This window comes from Planococcus citri, chromosome 1 (genome assembly GCF_950023065.1).
Source record: "Planococcus citri chromosome 1, ihPlaCitr1.1, whole genome shotgun sequence".
Classification (NCBI taxonomy): domain Eukaryota; kingdom Metazoa; phylum Arthropoda; class Insecta; order Hemiptera; family Pseudococcidae; genus Planococcus; species Planococcus citri.
In genome coordinates, this window is record NC_088677.1 from 25619180 (window position 1) to 25635912 (window position 16733).

At 31.7% G+C, this 16733-nt stretch overlaps 4 protein-coding genes across 6 annotated transcripts in view; 3 read left to right on the forward strand and 1 right to left on the reverse strand.

The window, feature by feature from the left end:
* The window catches only part of LOC135850029 (uncharacterized), a 224180-nt gene extending 220009 nt beyond the window's left edge, over positions 1-4171 (forward strand). For all 3 annotated transcript variants that reach the window (XM_065370716.1, XM_065370717.1, XM_065370719.1), the window contains 6 exons: positions 79-182; positions 389-553; positions 655-807; positions 1241-1318; positions 1396-1553; positions 1633-4171. In XM_065370716.1, the coding sequence (XP_065226788.1) occupies positions 79-182; positions 389-553; positions 655-807; positions 1241-1318; positions 1396-1553; positions 1633-1855 (881 nt within the window). In that variant the 3' untranslated portion in view covers positions 1856-4171. The remainder of the gene's footprint in view (positions 1-78; positions 183-388; positions 554-654; positions 808-1240; positions 1319-1395; positions 1554-1632) is intronic.
* Positions 4172-6426: 2255 nt separating this feature from the next.
* LOC135850032 (zinc finger protein 43-like) lies at positions 6427-9830 on the forward strand. Its single transcript, XM_065370725.1, has 6 exons — positions 6427-6688; positions 6831-6968; positions 7050-7913; positions 7989-8369; positions 8462-8842; positions 8924-9830. Exons 1-6 carry the CDS (start codon positions 6569-6571, stop codon positions 9728-9730), a joined length of 2691 nt encoding a protein of 896 aa, XP_065226797.1. The 5' UTR covers positions 6427-6568; the 3' UTR covers positions 9731-9830.
* A 581-nt stretch (positions 9831-10411) lies between these two features.
* LOC135850044 (SRR1-like protein) lies at positions 10412-11688 on the forward strand. The gene is made up of 2 exons (XM_065370747.1): positions 10412-10649; positions 10748-11688. Exons 1-2 carry the CDS (start codon positions 10594-10596, stop codon positions 11433-11435), a joined length of 744 nt encoding a protein of 247 aa, XP_065226819.1. The 5' UTR covers positions 10412-10593; the 3' UTR covers positions 11436-11688.
* Positions 11689-12683: 995 nt separating this feature from the next.
* LOC135850040 (short/branched chain specific acyl-CoA dehydrogenase, mitochondrial-like) lies at positions 12684-16602 on the reverse strand. Its single transcript, XM_065370739.1, has 10 exons — positions 16321-16602; positions 16039-16192; positions 15367-15467; positions 14703-14909; positions 14433-14603; positions 14187-14312; positions 13899-14081; positions 13492-13627; positions 13094-13317; positions 12684-13005 (listed from the first exon to the last, which is right to left on the reverse strand). Exons 2-9 carry the CDS (start codon positions 16172-16174, stop codon positions 13136-13138), a joined length of 1242 nt encoding a protein of 413 aa, XP_065226811.1. The 5' UTR covers positions 16175-16192; positions 16321-16602; the 3' UTR covers positions 12684-13005; positions 13094-13135.
* Positions 16603-16733: the final 131 nt, after the last annotated feature.

Consider the following 16733-nt stretch of genomic DNA (forward strand, 5'->3'; position numbering starts at 1 on the left):
AAATTCATCGCCAAACACCATCGAGTATAGGTATTCGTTTCGTTACTGATTTATACATTTTTAAAATTCATTTTCCAGTTGATATGTACCTAGAATTTGCGTGCTGTGCCGCTTTACCAGGAGGAGGACGAAATAAAGAATACGCTTTGCATATATTACACCTGTGTCAAGGAAATATTCACGTAAGTCAACTAGAAATTCCTAAATTACGAATGTCCCTATTTAAATTGCGTACAAAATTTGCAATCTTGAAAAATAAAAAATAAATAAAAATTATTTGTTCATCTCGAAAGAAAAAATAGTCTGCTAAAAACCTACACAAATCTTCACTCTCATAATTCACTTCGAGTAAAAAACCCCAAAATACATAATAACACTAATTTTACAGGAAGCAGTCTTGAAACTTATGCAACCAAAACTACACGTACCAGCAGATCATCCGCTACTGACAAACGATTATTGTGAAAGTGAACCTTGGAGTGCCGAAGAAATCAATATTTTCCAACAATCTATTTTCAAATTCGATAAAAACTTTTCCCGAATATCTCAACATGTAAGTATATTAGTTTCAAAGCTCACACTACTTCAATTTCGATGTCTTAATGTACATACATATTCGTGTTAAATTGCTCGATTTCGAAAAAAAAATTATAGGTGGGAACTAAAACAGCCAAGCAATGCATTCAGTTCTATTATTTATGGAAGAAAGCTTGTCCAGAAGAATATAAAAGAAGTAGATTGCACTGGAGGCATTTACGAGAAACTGATCACGATAAAAGTTCGGTTATTCCCACCGGTAATTCGAATGTGAGTATTCGTTAGAATCGAGTTCTGAACTTTATTCATTTAGGTTAACTTTAGATTATGTAACCTAGTTTTTTTTCCTTCAATTAAAAATTTTATGCTGTTTAAAAGAAAAATTCAGCCTAAGGGTCCCGACGTCTGTAAATTTCTGAATTTCCCACAGGTACAAATTTCTAGATGGGTTTTATAACAATAATTTTAAAAATCCAATTGAGGAGTGAAAATTTCGTAGATAGTTTTTTTTACACTTCTTTAATTATTTCTGTATTTTGATTTTCGAGGTCACTTATTATTCTATGACTTGTTAAGTGATATTTGTGATATTTTCACTGACTGCGAGTTTCTCAAGTTCAAAAAAATGAGACAAACCCAAAAATTAAATTTTTGAATAATTGATTGGTCATTAAAACTTTTTTTTTTTTTAATAATAATACAGGTGCCAAATGAAATAGAAGTAATATCGACCACTTTCGATACGAGACCTTTCGCTTGCGAATTTCCAGAATGTTTAGCCGTAAGTAACCCTCAAACACGATGTATTTCAGCACCTCCCCCCTCCTAAATTCAATTAATTTTACTTTCTTCTCGCAGAGATTCAATTCACGAGCTGCCCTCAATGGTCACAACAGAATACACGGAGGATCAGCTGACAGATGGCGTATGGTAACTCCAACACCATTCAGTAGTGGTAACAGTAGCACTGGCAGCTCCGATAATGTGGAAGAGTTTCCTTGTAAATTATGCGGAAAGTGAGTACCTATTTCCTTCACTCATCGACCAAACCTCGCCATTCAAAACTCATCAATATTCCAAAAAATCTTCCCACAGAGTGTTCAGCAAAATTAAAAGCAGATCAGCCCATATGAAATCTCATCGACCATCTGAGATGGAACCGAAAAAATCCAAACTTGAGAAACAGCAGCAGCAGCAGCAGCTACAGCAACAGCAGCAACAACAACAGCAGCAGCAGCAGCAAGAAGCTCAAAAAATCGAAACCTCGACTACGTCATCAGATACTAACAATCGACAAATTTCGTCACCGTTATTTTAAAAAAATTAATAATTATATGTGTGATAATGCTAAAAGTAAATCTAATATCTTCCTTTCCTTGCTCATCCTTTTGCTTTCGTAGTAAATTCTATTTTTACTTTTGTTTTCCTCGTTTTGTTTTGTTTTTTGTTCTTTTTTTTTTTTAATTCCTTTATTTATTTTTAAAAAAATATATAATTATTAGCAAAATAATACACGAACATAATCTTTAGTACGACTGTTTTGATAATTTTTTCTCATCCTGTTGTGATCTCAAATGTCATTTTAGTTTTTATTCCATTTTTTTCCTGTTTTGTTTTCCTGATGTCTTTAGTTTTTACCTCTCGATAACGTTATATAATTTATAGTTTTAATTTATTTAATTTGAGATGGAAAAAAAAATATTAAGAAAAGAAAGCAATATTAGAATACTGATGAAATAAAATTTCTTTTATAATAGTTTGATTATTTATGTACCTAATAGTGTTATTATTGTTTCCTCTTTATGTATTTAATTTGGCGTGCATTTGTCCTGAACCCAGTCATTAAACCTTAAGTCTCTTTAAAAGCAACGTGACGAACAAGGCCTAAATGTATGTATGTGTTTCTTTTTGTTTTTGTTTTTTTTTTTCAGTATACTGTATTTTTAGTTCCCTTTATAAAGCAATAAGATATACCAAAACATAAATAAAAGGTTGTGTGATTTTTTATCCCTAATTAATGTATTGTTATTGTTATAAATTTCATAGAAATTCTCACATAATAAAAAAATGTTCCTTAAGATTTTTGGGGAAAAAATTTACAATAAAAATGTACATAGGTTTGTAGACAAAGTACCCCATTTTGCTTTTTTTTAGACGCATTATAAATAATAATTTTTTGTTGATTAATGTTTTTTTTTCTAACGTACCTACCAAAAATGATTTTCTTAGTAAATGTAAAATTTTGGCAATACTTTCTTTCTTAATCAATTTTTAATAGATTATAAAATTTTTAACAGAATTGACAATCGGGCAAAGCAGGGTTAATAAAATGCGTAGTATCACTACGAGGGAGATATATAGCGACTTACTATGCATTGTTTTTTGAGAAAAAAAAATAGCAACAACTTCTATACGTATAAAAATACACGAATACAATGTTTAGAATATCGAGAAAAATAATCCCATCATCCGTGCAACAAAAACACAAGTCCATCTAGTATCGCAATTCATCCAAATACCTATCAACGTTTCATTAAATTGACAATCAATTTCCTTCCATATTATTATCAAATTATCACGGCCTAATAATTTTTTTAATTTCAAGAATCGACGAAACAACTGCAAATATACGATGAAATTTCTCGAAAAAAATTAACATTTCGAGCTCATCTTACCTATACCTACTTATAACAATATACAAAATAAGATACATATCGAATAATAATGGCCAAGCTTATTCAAGGAAAAAAAATCAATTCCCCGCTACCTATGCAATTTTAAGGACCATCATTGGTGGAAAAAAAATGGTTGGAAGGTAATAATTGAGATTTTCAAAAATGCTCAAACGACTGGTATTGAATTTTTATTGAAAAATTGTAAGTATTATGTGTAGGTTGAATGTACTTCTTTACCTTTACTTCTTTTCAGAATCTTCCTAATTGTTTTTAATTGTGCCAAATGTTGTGATTCATTTGATTTTTTTCGCTGTTAATACATGATCCATTACCTTTTTATTTTTTATAAAAACGTGTAAATTACTATGTTTCGTAGGTGTGTTTGTTTTTTTTTTGTTTTTTTTTTAAATGTTTCTGAAAAATGTTGTATTTTTAAAAAACAAAACGATCGATTTATACTATTACAACGTATCTCATGTATATTTAATTTTAAATCCAAACTAGGTATTGTACTACGATTGTATCACTTCAGAAGAATTTTTCAATCACTCAAACAAATCTTACGTACACGTTAGCAATATTTTTTTAAAAATTAAAATCGAAACGTGAAATTTTGATTTTTCTTATATGTACCTATCTACGTACGACTGTACTTATTCGTGATTGAAAGACAATTTTGTAACGAAATAATGATAGAATTTGATCAGATAATGATGATTTTTTTTCAAATATCTCCAAGTGTCTTTTGTAAAGGTATTAAAAATGAGAATGGTCTTTCAATGACGAATAGTTGAGTCAAAAAAAAAAGTGTAATGCCTAAAGAACGTGAGACGAGCTCTTTTTTCTTCGTGACATTTTTGTTATTGTATAGATTAGTTACTCGTTAATATTCATATTTTCCCCCTTTTTTTCCTTTTTTTGATGTTTTAGAGTAGTAAAAATAAATGTTTGTTGTTGTGCTTGCAAATTCATTTTTGAAGAAGAAAAAATGTTTTCTCGAATGGGTATTTGAAACGAATGATTACGAATATGTTTTTCAAGTATATTCAAAAATTTGTGTATAGGTACAAATTGTCGCACTTATTTTGAGATCGACAAATCTAAAATACATTGTCACAGCAATACTTATACCTACTGGTGAGAACTGACAGGTGATCAAACCCCAAAATGACAACGATGAGTCTGTCACTAACATTTAGGCGCTTTAATTTTTCGTAATGACAAATTTTTAAAAAATTTATTAATGTTTTTAATTTCTTGGTAGGCAAGTAATTCAACACATGAAAATGGGTTGAAATCTTGTAATAACTAAATAAAGTGCCATCATTGACAAACTGGAAAAAAAATTGACTTTTTAAACACTATTTGAAAGTATCAAAAATCTACTGGAGGCTCCAAAATTTTTCAAAAAGTTGCTGGAGGCTCCAAAACGACTTGAAATTAACCTGCAGTCGACGTCACAGCGTATTGTAATTAGTTTGCAGAGTGAATTTCGACTTTTTGAACTCTATTTAAAAGTTTCAAAAATCTACTGGAGGCTCCAAAAATTTTCAAAAAATTGCTGGAGGCTCCAAAACGACTTGAAATTAACCTCCAGTCGACGTCACAGCGTATTGTATACATAATTAGTTTTCAGAGTGAATTTCGATTTTTTAAACACTATTTGAAAGTTTCAAAAATCTACTGGAGGCTCCAAAAATTTTCTGGAGGCTCCAAAACGACTCGAAATTCACCTGCAGTCGACGTCACAGCGTATTGTATACATAATTAGTTTTCAGAGTGAATTTCGATTTTTTAAACACTATTTGAAAGTTTCAAAAACCTACTGGAGGCTCCAAAAATTTTCAAAAATTTTCTGGAGGCTCCAAAACGACTCGAAATTTACCTGCAGTCGACGTCACAGCGTATTGTATACATAATTAGTTTTCAGAGTGAATTTCGATTTTTTAAACACTATTTGAAAGTTTCAAAAATCTACTGGAGGCTCCAAAAATTTTCAAAAACTTGCTGGAGGCTCCAAAACGACTTGAAATTGACCTCCAGTCGACGTCACAGCGTATTGTAATTAGTTTCCAAAAATCGAAAAATGCACTTTAGCACTTGAAATTTTGGCTGGTGATGAATTTTCATGCTCTTTTGACCTAACTTTGGCCAGCTCAAATAATTTCGCTTAAATTAAAATGACCGCCATTTTGTTAGCAGACTCAACTTTTTTTGACAAGTTGTATTCGAAATGTTCCTTAAGATGTCTCTTTTAAGAAAAAAGTTGTCACAGAGGATCGACGGAGGACATTCTACAGAAAAAATTTCAAAAAAATCGCCGACCCTCCTTACCACTTCATGGTCGAAGTGACGTGGAATGGCCCCTATATGGCATCAAAACTGATTGAATTTATTGCATGATAAAAAACTCTGAAACAAATAATCATATTAAAAATTAAAAATCACTGATAATTACGAAAAATTGAAGAGTTTCAGAAAATCGCTGAATACATACCTACCTAGTATGTACTTCTACCTATCTACGTTCGAATGTCGAAACATTGTTTAATTTATAAATCTTTGAAACATTGTGAAAGGCATCAATCAAATTGAAACATGGGCACAAAAAATTGGACAAAAGTTATCAAAATGGTACCTATGAAAATCGGGTTAAAAAAAAAACAAAAAAAAACTGCACAACGTTTGATAAAATTATTAAAATTGATGAAATTAAGCAAAACTTGCACAAGAAACCTCTCACGAATGAAGACTTGTTAAAATTACACTAAAAATTGAAACCACGAATACGAAACAAGACTATTCAGAACTCAAAAGTAAAAAAATATCTCGGAATTTGAGCAAAAGCTTTGCATTGTAATCTCCTTAATCATTAGCGTATTAAAAATTGTCAAAATTTTATGAAATAATATCAAAATGGAATAAAAATTTAAGGTATGTAGTATGTACATAATATAAAAAGGTACATAAATATTAGGTACGAAATCACAAAAAATCTGTAAAATATTATTAAAAATCACCTGAACTTTCAGTTTATTTGAAAAAAATTTAGGTACAAATTGCATATAGAAGATCGAAGTTGAAGAAATTCACGAAATTGTTTTCCCAAGAACAGAAGATCTGCCCCCTACCCCCCTTCCTCTGTACAGCATCCCGCGAATGAACATTTTCTGATTTATCTTCGAAATGGTAACACTGATTCGATCTTATCTCAATCTCATGTTTGATAACGAATTTACAACATAAACAACAATTTAAAAATTAAAAATAATCAGAAAATCGAGAATCTTTGATGAATTATCACGATTTAGATTATTTTAATGCATTTCTAATGAAAGTTACATCAATTTTTCAAAATGCACAACGAACATTGTCGTTTATGTGGCAATCAGAATAACGAAAAGTTAGACATTTTTAGCGAAATCTGTTCAAACAAAAAGCTCGAGTCGAAAATTAGAGAAATCGTTCGTTTAAATGTGAGTATTTCGTAATTAAATTATCGAAACCAAAGTATCATTGTACTACGTTATACAAAGATTCAAATCAGAATCGATCATTCTCATATTTTAGTTATGAAGGTAAAAATTAATTCAAAAATTATCCACGTTTATTTCACAGATTTTGCCGGAAGATCCTTTACCAAAAACTGTGTGTGTTTCGTGCATTAATCATTTAGAAAACGCTTCGCATTTTGTAGATCAATGTCACCAGACTCAAGCTTATTTAAGCCAACTGTACGAAGAAAGCATATTGCCGGTGTGTATTGAATTTTTCAGGAAAAAAAATTCCATGTTGGCAGTGTTGAATAATTTATTGATTTCGATTTTTTTCTCTCAGATTCCTACCCAAAATTCCTTCCGAGCACCGAATTATGCGGAGAAAATTACGGTTGTATTGAACGATCGAGCTGATATTGAAATTAATATCACCGAATTGAGATCAATCCTAACTCACAAAATAGAATCTAATCAAACTAATTCAGATAATGATGCTATTGGAAACAACTCCAGTCAGATAATTTCAGTTCCACTTGGTGATAACGTTAACAATACACATCAGAATTCTATCGAAGTACGTGAAAATTCAAGCTCTGTGCAAGACAATTCAGATCCGCTAGCTTCAAATCATAACTACAATAGCAATACCAATACGCCCGATAAAAAAAACATAATCCTAGTCGATAAAATCAGTGATGAAAATTCGAATGATATTCCATCCAAAGATGCGTGTTCTTCTGCCAGCAATTCCCAAGAGCCCATTCGTAACGCAAATGGGGAAAATACAAGGAGTAATCGCAGCCGATTGAAAAGAAAATGTACCATGCGAGTAACACCGGTAAATAACCATCTCGATTTTAGCGATGAAGAAAACCGTGAACCAGACGATAACAGTGATAATGGCGATGATTTGACCGATAAAAATACAAAAAAGCCCAAACTTCAAAGTGAACTTGGTCTATTTTCATGCAAACTATGCCGATCTCCGTTCAAAGCTTTACAGATGCTCAATCAGCATATAAAAACAGTTCATACTATAGGCAAAGATCATTTAATACTAAAGAAACACAATATGAGAAATAGCCACTCTAAACCGTATGTTTGTGCCATATGTGACTGGAGAACTGGAGAAAAAAAACTAATTAGGCGACACATTGCGAGTAAACATAGCTCCACATCATGGACATCAGAAACAAGTGCTAAAGTGAGCAAATTAACTCATAGTCTCATATTCTTACTTAATTCAGACAGCCTTTTAAAATATAACTCTTTTTTGTAGGAAAATGATACAAATGAGCAAACAGCCAACGGTACAAGTGCATTTTGTGGACAAACTTTTTCTAAAGAGTTACATCAAGAGCACTCGAACGTGCATTCTAGAATTAGTACATTTTCTTGCAAACTATGCACATCTTCGTTTAAAAAGAAATATAATCTCAATAGGCATATACAGAGAGTTCATTCTGAAAAGCAGTTCAGTTCAACCAGCGATCACATTGTCAAACACAAGGATGCACTTACACAACACAAAAAAATCGTCCATGAAACATCATTTGCTTGTGATATGTGTGACTATAAAACTAGCTCGAAGGGTCACATTCAACAACATATTGCTGACAAACACACTACAGCATCATGGACATCAAAAAGAAATGCTGAAGTAAGCAAATCAAAGCACAACTTGACGCTTGTTCAACTCGTATCCTTACTTAATTCGACTATAGCCTTTTAAAATATAACCTTTTGTTGCAGGAAACTGACACAAATAAGCAAAAATCCGATGGTACAAGTGCATTACGTGCACAAACTTTTCCTCCAGAGTTATATCAAGAGCACTTGAACGTGCATTCTAGAATTAGTTCATTTTCTTGCAACCTATGCACATCTGAGTTTAAAAAGAAATATAATCTCTATAGGCATTTACAGACTGTTCATTCTGTAAAGAAGTTCAGTTCAACCAGCGACTACATTGTCAAACACAAGGATGAACTTACACAACACAAAAAAGTCGTCCATGAAACATCATTTGCTTGCGATATGTGTGACTATAAAACTAGCTCGAAGGGTCAAATTCAACAACACATTGCTGACAAACACACTGTAGCATCATGGACATCGAAAAGAAATGCTGAAGTAAGCAAATCCAAGCACAACTTAACACTAGTCAATTTCATTTCCTAAACATCATTGTTTCTTTGTTTTTTTTTTAAACAGGAAAACGATCAAAAACATTTCTTTTGCGCAACTTGCGATAAAACATTTTCACAAGAGTTGACTTATCAAGAACATTTGAACGTTCATTCTGGAAAACGTCCATTTTCATGCAAACTCTGCACAGCTTCGTTCAGAGCTCGACAAGACCTCAATCAGCATTTGCGAACGATCCACTCAGAGAAGCAGTTCAAATGCCCGACTTGCAATTACGTAGCCAAACACAAAGGTAAACTAACCGAACACATAAAGTGTGTCCATGATAAGCCATTCGCATGTGATAAGTGCGCCTACAGAACCGGCGAGAAGGGTAAAATTCAGCAACACATTGCCAGTAAACATACCAAGGCTTTGTCTTTTGTTTGTGAAGTCTGCGGTAATGGATTCAAAACGAGGTATTCTCTGCAAATGCACATGAAAAATATTCATTTTCCTGAGCCGAAAGTTTGCCAAACCTGTGGCACGATTTGTCCTTCGTTGTCGAAATACAACGCGCATGTATTCAGATGTGGCAAAGAGAAGCAAAAATACAAATGTGAGAAGTGTGGACAAACGTATGTGAGTAAGGAAATTCTCAGAGATCATATGAATAAGCATTTGAACCTGAAACCGTACAAGTGTAAGGTTTGTGGTAAGGCGTTTCACATGAGAACTCGATTGTGGACTCACGAATATGTTCATCGTGGAGCAAATTACCAATGCGAAATTTGCAATAGGTCTTTCAATAGGAAGGATAATATGAAGAATCATATGAAGAGGCATTTCTACAAATCTATGAGATGTGATGATACGATAGTGACTGCAGTTTGAATTTTCTATTCTAATGATGATCGAGTATTTTTGTATGTAAATTTTTATACCTTTTTTTTGTAAGTACTTGCTAAAATGTAATAAATGTCGATGAATAATTTGCAGTTTCATTTTTATTGAGATTGAGATTGAAAAAATGATGGTTTTGACTTGACTTCCACCAATACAGCTATGTCAAGTATGTTTGGTTGATTGAGCTATGGATATTTCGGATGATATTACTCAACAGATACATGAGAATATGATTAGTCTACCTCTTGGAAAAAAGAACTAATCAACTCGTCAGTGAATTAATATTATTCAATTGATGCAATGATTCCGCATGAGTTCGTGTAAAAGTATCTGAATTGACAGAAATGTGTACCTTACCTTTTCGAATTTCTATATACTTCATGACAGCTACTGTTCTGCTTAGAATAAAGAAACACCTTACAATCACTGAAAAACGAAAGACATTTAAAATTCTCTAAAAACCGAACGAAAACTAAATTTTATCTCATCATCGAGACAGATTTATTTACATTTATTTCCGAGAAAAAATCACATTCTGAAACTTCAAGGTTTATAAACTAAAATTCTCAGGGTTTTCCTTCATTTTCGTTGTTCATTTTTTATTCGCCAGATCTCGTCATCTGCAATTTCTCATTTTTCACACCCTGATTCTACCAATAACCCTGATTTATATCATTTCACGTTTTTGATAAGAATTTGCAATTTATTTTTTAGAAATTTTCGAACAAAAATTGAATAATTTTCACGAAATAATATAGAATTATTCGATAAAAGTTCAACAAGACTTTGTCACCGTAGAATGAAATCTTCTGTTCTAAATATTTTCATAATCAGATGACTTTTGAGTAACAATGAAGAAAAAGAAAAAAACCTTCCAATCTGTGCTAGATTTTGGTTCATTTCAAAGGTAAAATTCATTAATTAAATTCAAATATTTAAATAGCTTCCTATTGTGTACCGTTCACTTGTATAACACAACATCTTTCTGCGTTGATTTCATTCCAGACGAGTCGAAGAATGTAAATATTCCATATCCGGATCAGAATTCTACAACAGGTTGCTAACTCAGCTAAAAGACGGTGTAAAATATTTAGATTTGGAAAACGTCTCCAACATTTTATGCTACGGATTAGGCAACTTCACCAGTAGCGTTACATCTCGATACCAACTAGCCTTGTTACTACTATTACAAGAGTGTTTTCAAGTCGAAATTTACGCTTACGATCCAATCTTTTCGCAAATCGAGATCGATTTCCTCAAACAGTTTAATTTCACTGTGATCGATGAGAACGAAGAAGGCATTAGAGAGATTTCGGAACCAACTTTAATATTTTTACCTCATTGCCCAACAGCTTTAGTGAACAATTTATTATGGCGTAATTGGAGTACTTCGCTGTCCAATTGTATCGTGCTCGGAAACAGTTTTAAGACTTTGCTCGATCGACATTCCGAACGATACTTCAAAGAAAAGTATTATTATATTTATTCTATTCTACCTTCAACGCAGGAAACTCAAGTAGAGAATATATTCCGGTTCACGGATATTTTTAATGATATTTCGTTGCATGTTTTTCCGCCGAGTAAGCTGTCCCAGATACCTACGACTTTTTGGAACGATAAAGTGAAACCTGTTTATACGGACTGTGATATTGAATGTATTGGCAAGAAATTTTCGGAAACATTACGAATATAAAAAAGAAGGAAAAAATGTTGTAAATAAAAACCGTTGGTTGTATTTTTTTTAAAAATAAAATGTGAGGTAGAAATAATGATATTGTAGTAATAAATTATAAGAATTGTAACTATGGTCAATTAATTTTTTTGTTTAAAAATTAACACGAGAATTTGAATTTATTATGATGAACACGAGAAAATGTACTTAATAAAAATAATAATAATAAAATTCACGATTAAAAATTTGAATTAAAAAAATCTTTCATTATTTACTTATCGTATTCTTTTTTTGATCTTATTTCAACACACTGTCAAGTCGATTGTAGATAGTTTCGAGTCATTTTGGTGTCTCCTGCGACTTTTTGGAAATTCCTGAAATACAGTTTCCCAAAAAAACGTCTTAAAATTTGTTCGAATAGGATAGGTAGCATAGCTTATAGACACCATGCATTCAAAATAGGGAATCACAGTGATGGAATTCTAATGATTTGATGGTAATAGGTAGGTATGTGTGTATAGCATGAATATTTGCATCGAAAATGGTTAGTCGTCCACTAATCAGGTGGTATTAGCCCACACTAATTATTACGCGCTAATTCTATCATCACAGAAGGTTGTAGGATCGCGTGCATATAATTATACTGTATTAAATGGGCAAATACTTGGTTTCAAATTTCACGTACCTTCGATAAAAATCTGATTTTGCCAGCTTACTTCATTTTTTTTTTTTTTTTTTTTTTTTAGAATATTGCCTGAATACGACGACATGGGCTAAAAGTAAAATTCAATATAAATTTTAGTCAGAGTAATCCAGATGTAGTAATTTAAAAAAAGAATCGAGTAACGACAAACGATTTGTTCAAGTTCATTGCCAATAAGTAAGAGCACAAGGATAAACTTCAGATAAATATAGGAACCTACTTATAATTGCAACATGAGTCATGTTATGGAAAAATCTGACCATAAACATGCGATGGTTTTCTTTTTACGCATTCAAATAATTATTAACCAAAAAAAAAAAGTTGAATAAATTGGTAGTACTAATTACAAATCTACTGAAATGATTCATTTCACTTTTTTCAAGTACCAAAATTACCTAAATTCTTCCCCGTTATAATTTTCATGCTCAAAAGTCTAGTCCATGAGCACGACTGCACATATTGCTGCAAAAATTCAGCATGTGAATTAAAGTTATACGAAAATGATATTTTATCATGATAGGTAACTCAAAATTATACTTGAACGTGTTATCAATAGGCTACGTAGGTAGGTAAACAAAAATCTTAAATTTATTTTTTAAAAAACAGCAACAAAATATATATTTACCAAGGTACTTAACTACGAATACAAAGTAAAAATCACACATTTGAGATAGAGTTGAATGAAACAAAAATAGGTACAAAAAGTACATTCACTCGTACATCATTTAGGTACATTTATTTATTATGTTTGAGGGAAAGAAAGAGGAGGTGATAAGGATAACTTCACAATCCACTGCATTTTTTTCAATTTTAACCCTCCGTTTCCTTATCCTTGTATCAAAAATAATTTAAATTAATCGGTTGGTACCTATCCATGGCTTCCAGTACCTAAGTGGGCATAAAAAATATATTTAGGTAGATAACTTAATTTTAATAAAATCTGAATTGAGAATTAAGATTTTTGAAAAATACTCACTTTATTTTTTCAGTGATAACATTAAACACATAACACGTTTGATCACCAACTTCCGTACTCTTTTTGAATACTTTTCGCGATCGTATTTAACAAAACGTTGGTAGCTCCTTCGTAAATAGTTCCAACCTTGGCATCTCTATAATACTTTTCTTGAGGGAAATCTTTCGTGAATCCTACTCCACCCATGAGATCAATGCATTGTGAGGTAACTTTACCAGCAGTTTCTGTAAATTCAAGTAGATATTCAATTTGTTTTTTTTCTCTCTCAATTTACAAAAAAAAAGAGGCAAAAATATACCTAAACACACACAGATTATTATTGAAAGTTTTTTTTTTTTTTTTTTTTAATAAAAAAATGATGACGAGAAACTTGTTATGAGATAAAATGAAAAACTAACCCGCAGCATAATATTTAGCCATGGCTGCCTCTTTGATGCATGGCAGCTGAGCATCTAATTTTCTAGCTGCGTTGTACACTAATAATCTAGCAGTTTCGACTTCGGTAACCAATCGAGATACTTGATGTTGCACTCCCTGAAAAAAAATACATTCGATTCATAGAAGTAAGTATAGGTATAATTATACTGAGCAAAACCTTTTCAGCTCATTATTTTTTTTTTCGCTTACTACTTCAACAAAAATTAAATTCAAATTTTATTAAAAATTTAACGAAAAATATTTTACAATTTTCTATGACCTGAAAAAAAATTAAAAACAACTAGGTATACATATGAATGAAAATTGATTTGCTCAGCAGATTTACCCAACAAAATAAGAGATGTTTCAAAAAAATCTGTAGTCATACCTGGAATGAAAACAGCGTTTGATTGAATTGTTTCCTATCGAATAAATATGGTATTGTAGCATCGAGAGAAGCTTGAGCTATACCTATCATTTGAGCTCCAATACCAACTCTCCCTTGATTCAGTAAATTAATGGAATATTTGTACGCTTGACCAATTTCACCCAATAAATCTTTCTCGTCTACCTGAAAAATATATATAAAAAAAAAAAAAAAAAAAATAGATATCAATTTACTTCGAATAAACGAGAAAATCGACATTAAAAACAAAAAGCCATAAGACATACATACCTCGCAATTATCAAAATGAAGCATACAAGTACCAGATGCTTTTATTCCTAGTTTATTTTCTTTTTTTCCGACAGTAAGTCCGGGGTTATCTCTCCTCACAATAAATGAAGTAATACCTTTATAGCCCTAGAATTAAATAAAACGATTTAAACTCTGGAGATAGGATCATAATGCCTTCGTATTTTTATTTTAAATTTTAAAACTCAATTCTTCTTCAAATAATGAATTTGAAGTGTCAATACAAACCTTTTCAGGATCTACATTGGCCATGACAATGAACACTTTAGCAATATCGGAATTGGATATCCACATTTTCGTTCCATTTAGAACATATTTATTGCCTACTTTTGTTGCGGTAGTTTTCAATGCAAAAGCATCCGATCCCGAGCTTGGTTCAGATAAACAAAAACTTCCAGGCTGAAGATATAAAAAAAAAATACACATCAGGAATGTAGGTAGGTAATAGGTATATCAAACTACGAAATTTTACAAGAAATGTAAGTAGGTATTAATTACCCACGACGTAGCCAATTTTGGTAAATACTCCTCCTGTTGTTCTTTAGACGCGAAAGATGCGAAAAATTTGGCTACTACGGTTGCATGAACATCGACTAAAACCGATACAGCAGCATCCACTTTCGCTACTTCTTCGATAGTGATTACAGATTTAGTAAAAGAACCTTTACAGCCACCGTACTCTTCGGGAACTTCGATACCCATCAGCTAAAATGTGCAAATGACATGAAATATTGGTCAGTTAGGTGATAAACAATTCGTTCTACAAATATGTATCATGCATAATAGGTATACTAGGTAACTAATATACATATGTATTTGTCCCTACAAACATGCATTATTAATCAACCACGAGTGATCCAAAAAACATTGTATCATCACGCGAAGTGAATAAATATAGGTATAGCTCTAAAATAACGCATATTATACACAGTCATCTGACAAGAAATTTCCACGCATTCGTACAGTTGTTCTCTTCGTCTAGATTCAGTCAGATAAAATCCCGAAACATAGTTAAAATACTAAAATGGAGTTTCTAGGAGTCTATTTATACTTATATTTATTTATAGAGTGCATCGGTATATCATTAAGACTTATGTTTTTATCCAGATCACCCTTCAAAAATACCCTTTTTAATTTTAAAGGCAGGTAGGGTACAACTTACACCATTCTCAAACAGAGAATTCAACACCGGTTCCACTATTCTGCCTTCTGTTTCCATTTGTTTGATATATGGTGCAATAGTTTCTCTGGATATTTTCGAAACTGTTGAAAAAAAAAACAATTAAAATTTTCAAGTAATGAAAACAATTTTTTTTAAAAAAAAGTCTAGGTATGCAAATCACTTTTTACAAAATTTAATGCATGAATTTTAATATGTAGGTACCACGATCGAGACGAGGAGAGAAAGAGGTGCTTATTTCCCTTTAGTAAATTTTATAAGTACATAAATATTGTACACGTTAATTAACATTAAAAAAAAAAAAAAAAAAGGACTACCTAGACTACCTACTCCAGTAAATATGTAATACTGAAGGTTACTAACGATGCAAATGCATGCAAAAATACATGCAATGATGTCTTAGCGATAAATTATTCAAATTCTTGATATTTTATCAATACCTACCTACCTATCGATCATCAATTTGTTTACACAAAAATGATTTCGAATTATTCTCTAAATTGCTTTTATAGATAACGTTTTTTCGCACAAATAATTTCGGCACAAAGTTCATAAAATATTAGTCGATGCTATGTAACAGGTAAACTAGAAACATTCACGCTTATGCAAAACGATTTAAGAACATTTTCCCGAGATTGCATTTGCATTACCTACCTTGATCTCTTAAAGCATCCTCTTCTTCTGTGAAACTGGTCAAAGGTGCAGGGACACTCAAATTTCGAGTTGTACAGTTCGGAAGTATTTTTTTAGATAAATTAAAAACTTGTTTGGATAAATTTCGGCTCAACATGATGACGGAGAAAAATTTCTGAAATAAAAATAAGACAAAATTATACATAGCACTCTACTTGAAAAAACAAGCACGTTCGGTTTTCAAAGCAGATACTTGATATTTTATCCCACATTGTACAAATATTATCAATGCGAATAACTTACCAATTATGAAGACCAAATAATATTATTCGAACAAATAACAATCTAAAAATCTCGATGCTATGACCACAACATTGAACTTAAAGTGAAATAACTAATCGTTTTAGCAGTTATTTTACTTTTTTTCATCAAAAAAAGTTGATATTATTTTGCAAATATTAGGTATTTTCGATTCATCAATTATTTTCACAAAAATACACGCCAAGTTACATGAGTATTACAAGACCACAACTGATTACGAGTTTAGTTTGCCACACGCGAACTTGATAAACGTTGAATGCACATAAAAATGGTGTAGGGAGAGAACGCGAGAGAAAGAGAGAGGTTAATTATAAACATATGGATATTCGCATACCCATTGGTAAACATAGTGTTCTGTTACCTCCCAACTCCCATCAATTCAATACCAGTTCACA

What these genes read in the sequence shown, in the direction of transcription:
- LOC135850040 (XM_065370739.1), bottom strand. Translation starts at nt 16,174, where the DNA reads ATGTTGAGCCGAAATTTATCCAAACAAGTTTTTAATTTATCTAAAAAA. An exon ending in GGATGCTTTAAGAGATCAAG is followed by an intron (nt 15,468 to 16,038) that starts GTAGGTAATGCA and finishes TTTTTTCAACAG; the next exon opens with TTTCGAAAATATCCAGAGAA. An exon ending in TTCATTTTGATAATTGCGAG is followed by an intron (nt 14,082 to 14,186) that starts GTATGTATGTCT and finishes TATATTTTTCAG; the next exon opens with GTAGACGAGAAAGATTTATT.
- LOC135850044 (XM_065370747.1), top strand. Translation starts at nt 10,594, where the DNA reads ATGAAGAAAAAGAAAAAAACCTTCCAATCTGTGCTAGATTTTGGTTCA. An exon ending in GATTTTGGTTCATTTCAAAG is followed by an intron (nt 10,650 to 10,747) that starts GTAAAATTCATT and finishes ATTTCATTCCAG; the next exon opens with ACGAGTCGAAGAATGTAAAT.
- LOC135850032 (XM_065370725.1), top strand. Translation starts at nt 6,569, where the DNA reads ATGCACAACGAACATTGTCGTTTATGTGGCAATCAGAATAACGAAAAG. An exon ending in ACGAAGAAAGCATATTGCCG is followed by an intron (nt 6,969 to 7,049) that starts GTGTGTATTGAA and finishes TTTTTCTCTCAG; the next exon opens with ATTCCTACCCAAAATTCCTT. An exon ending in CATCGAAAAGAAATGCTGAA is followed by an intron (nt 8,843 to 8,923) that starts GTAAGCAAATCC and finishes TTTTTTAAACAG; the next exon opens with GAAAACGATCAAAAACATTT.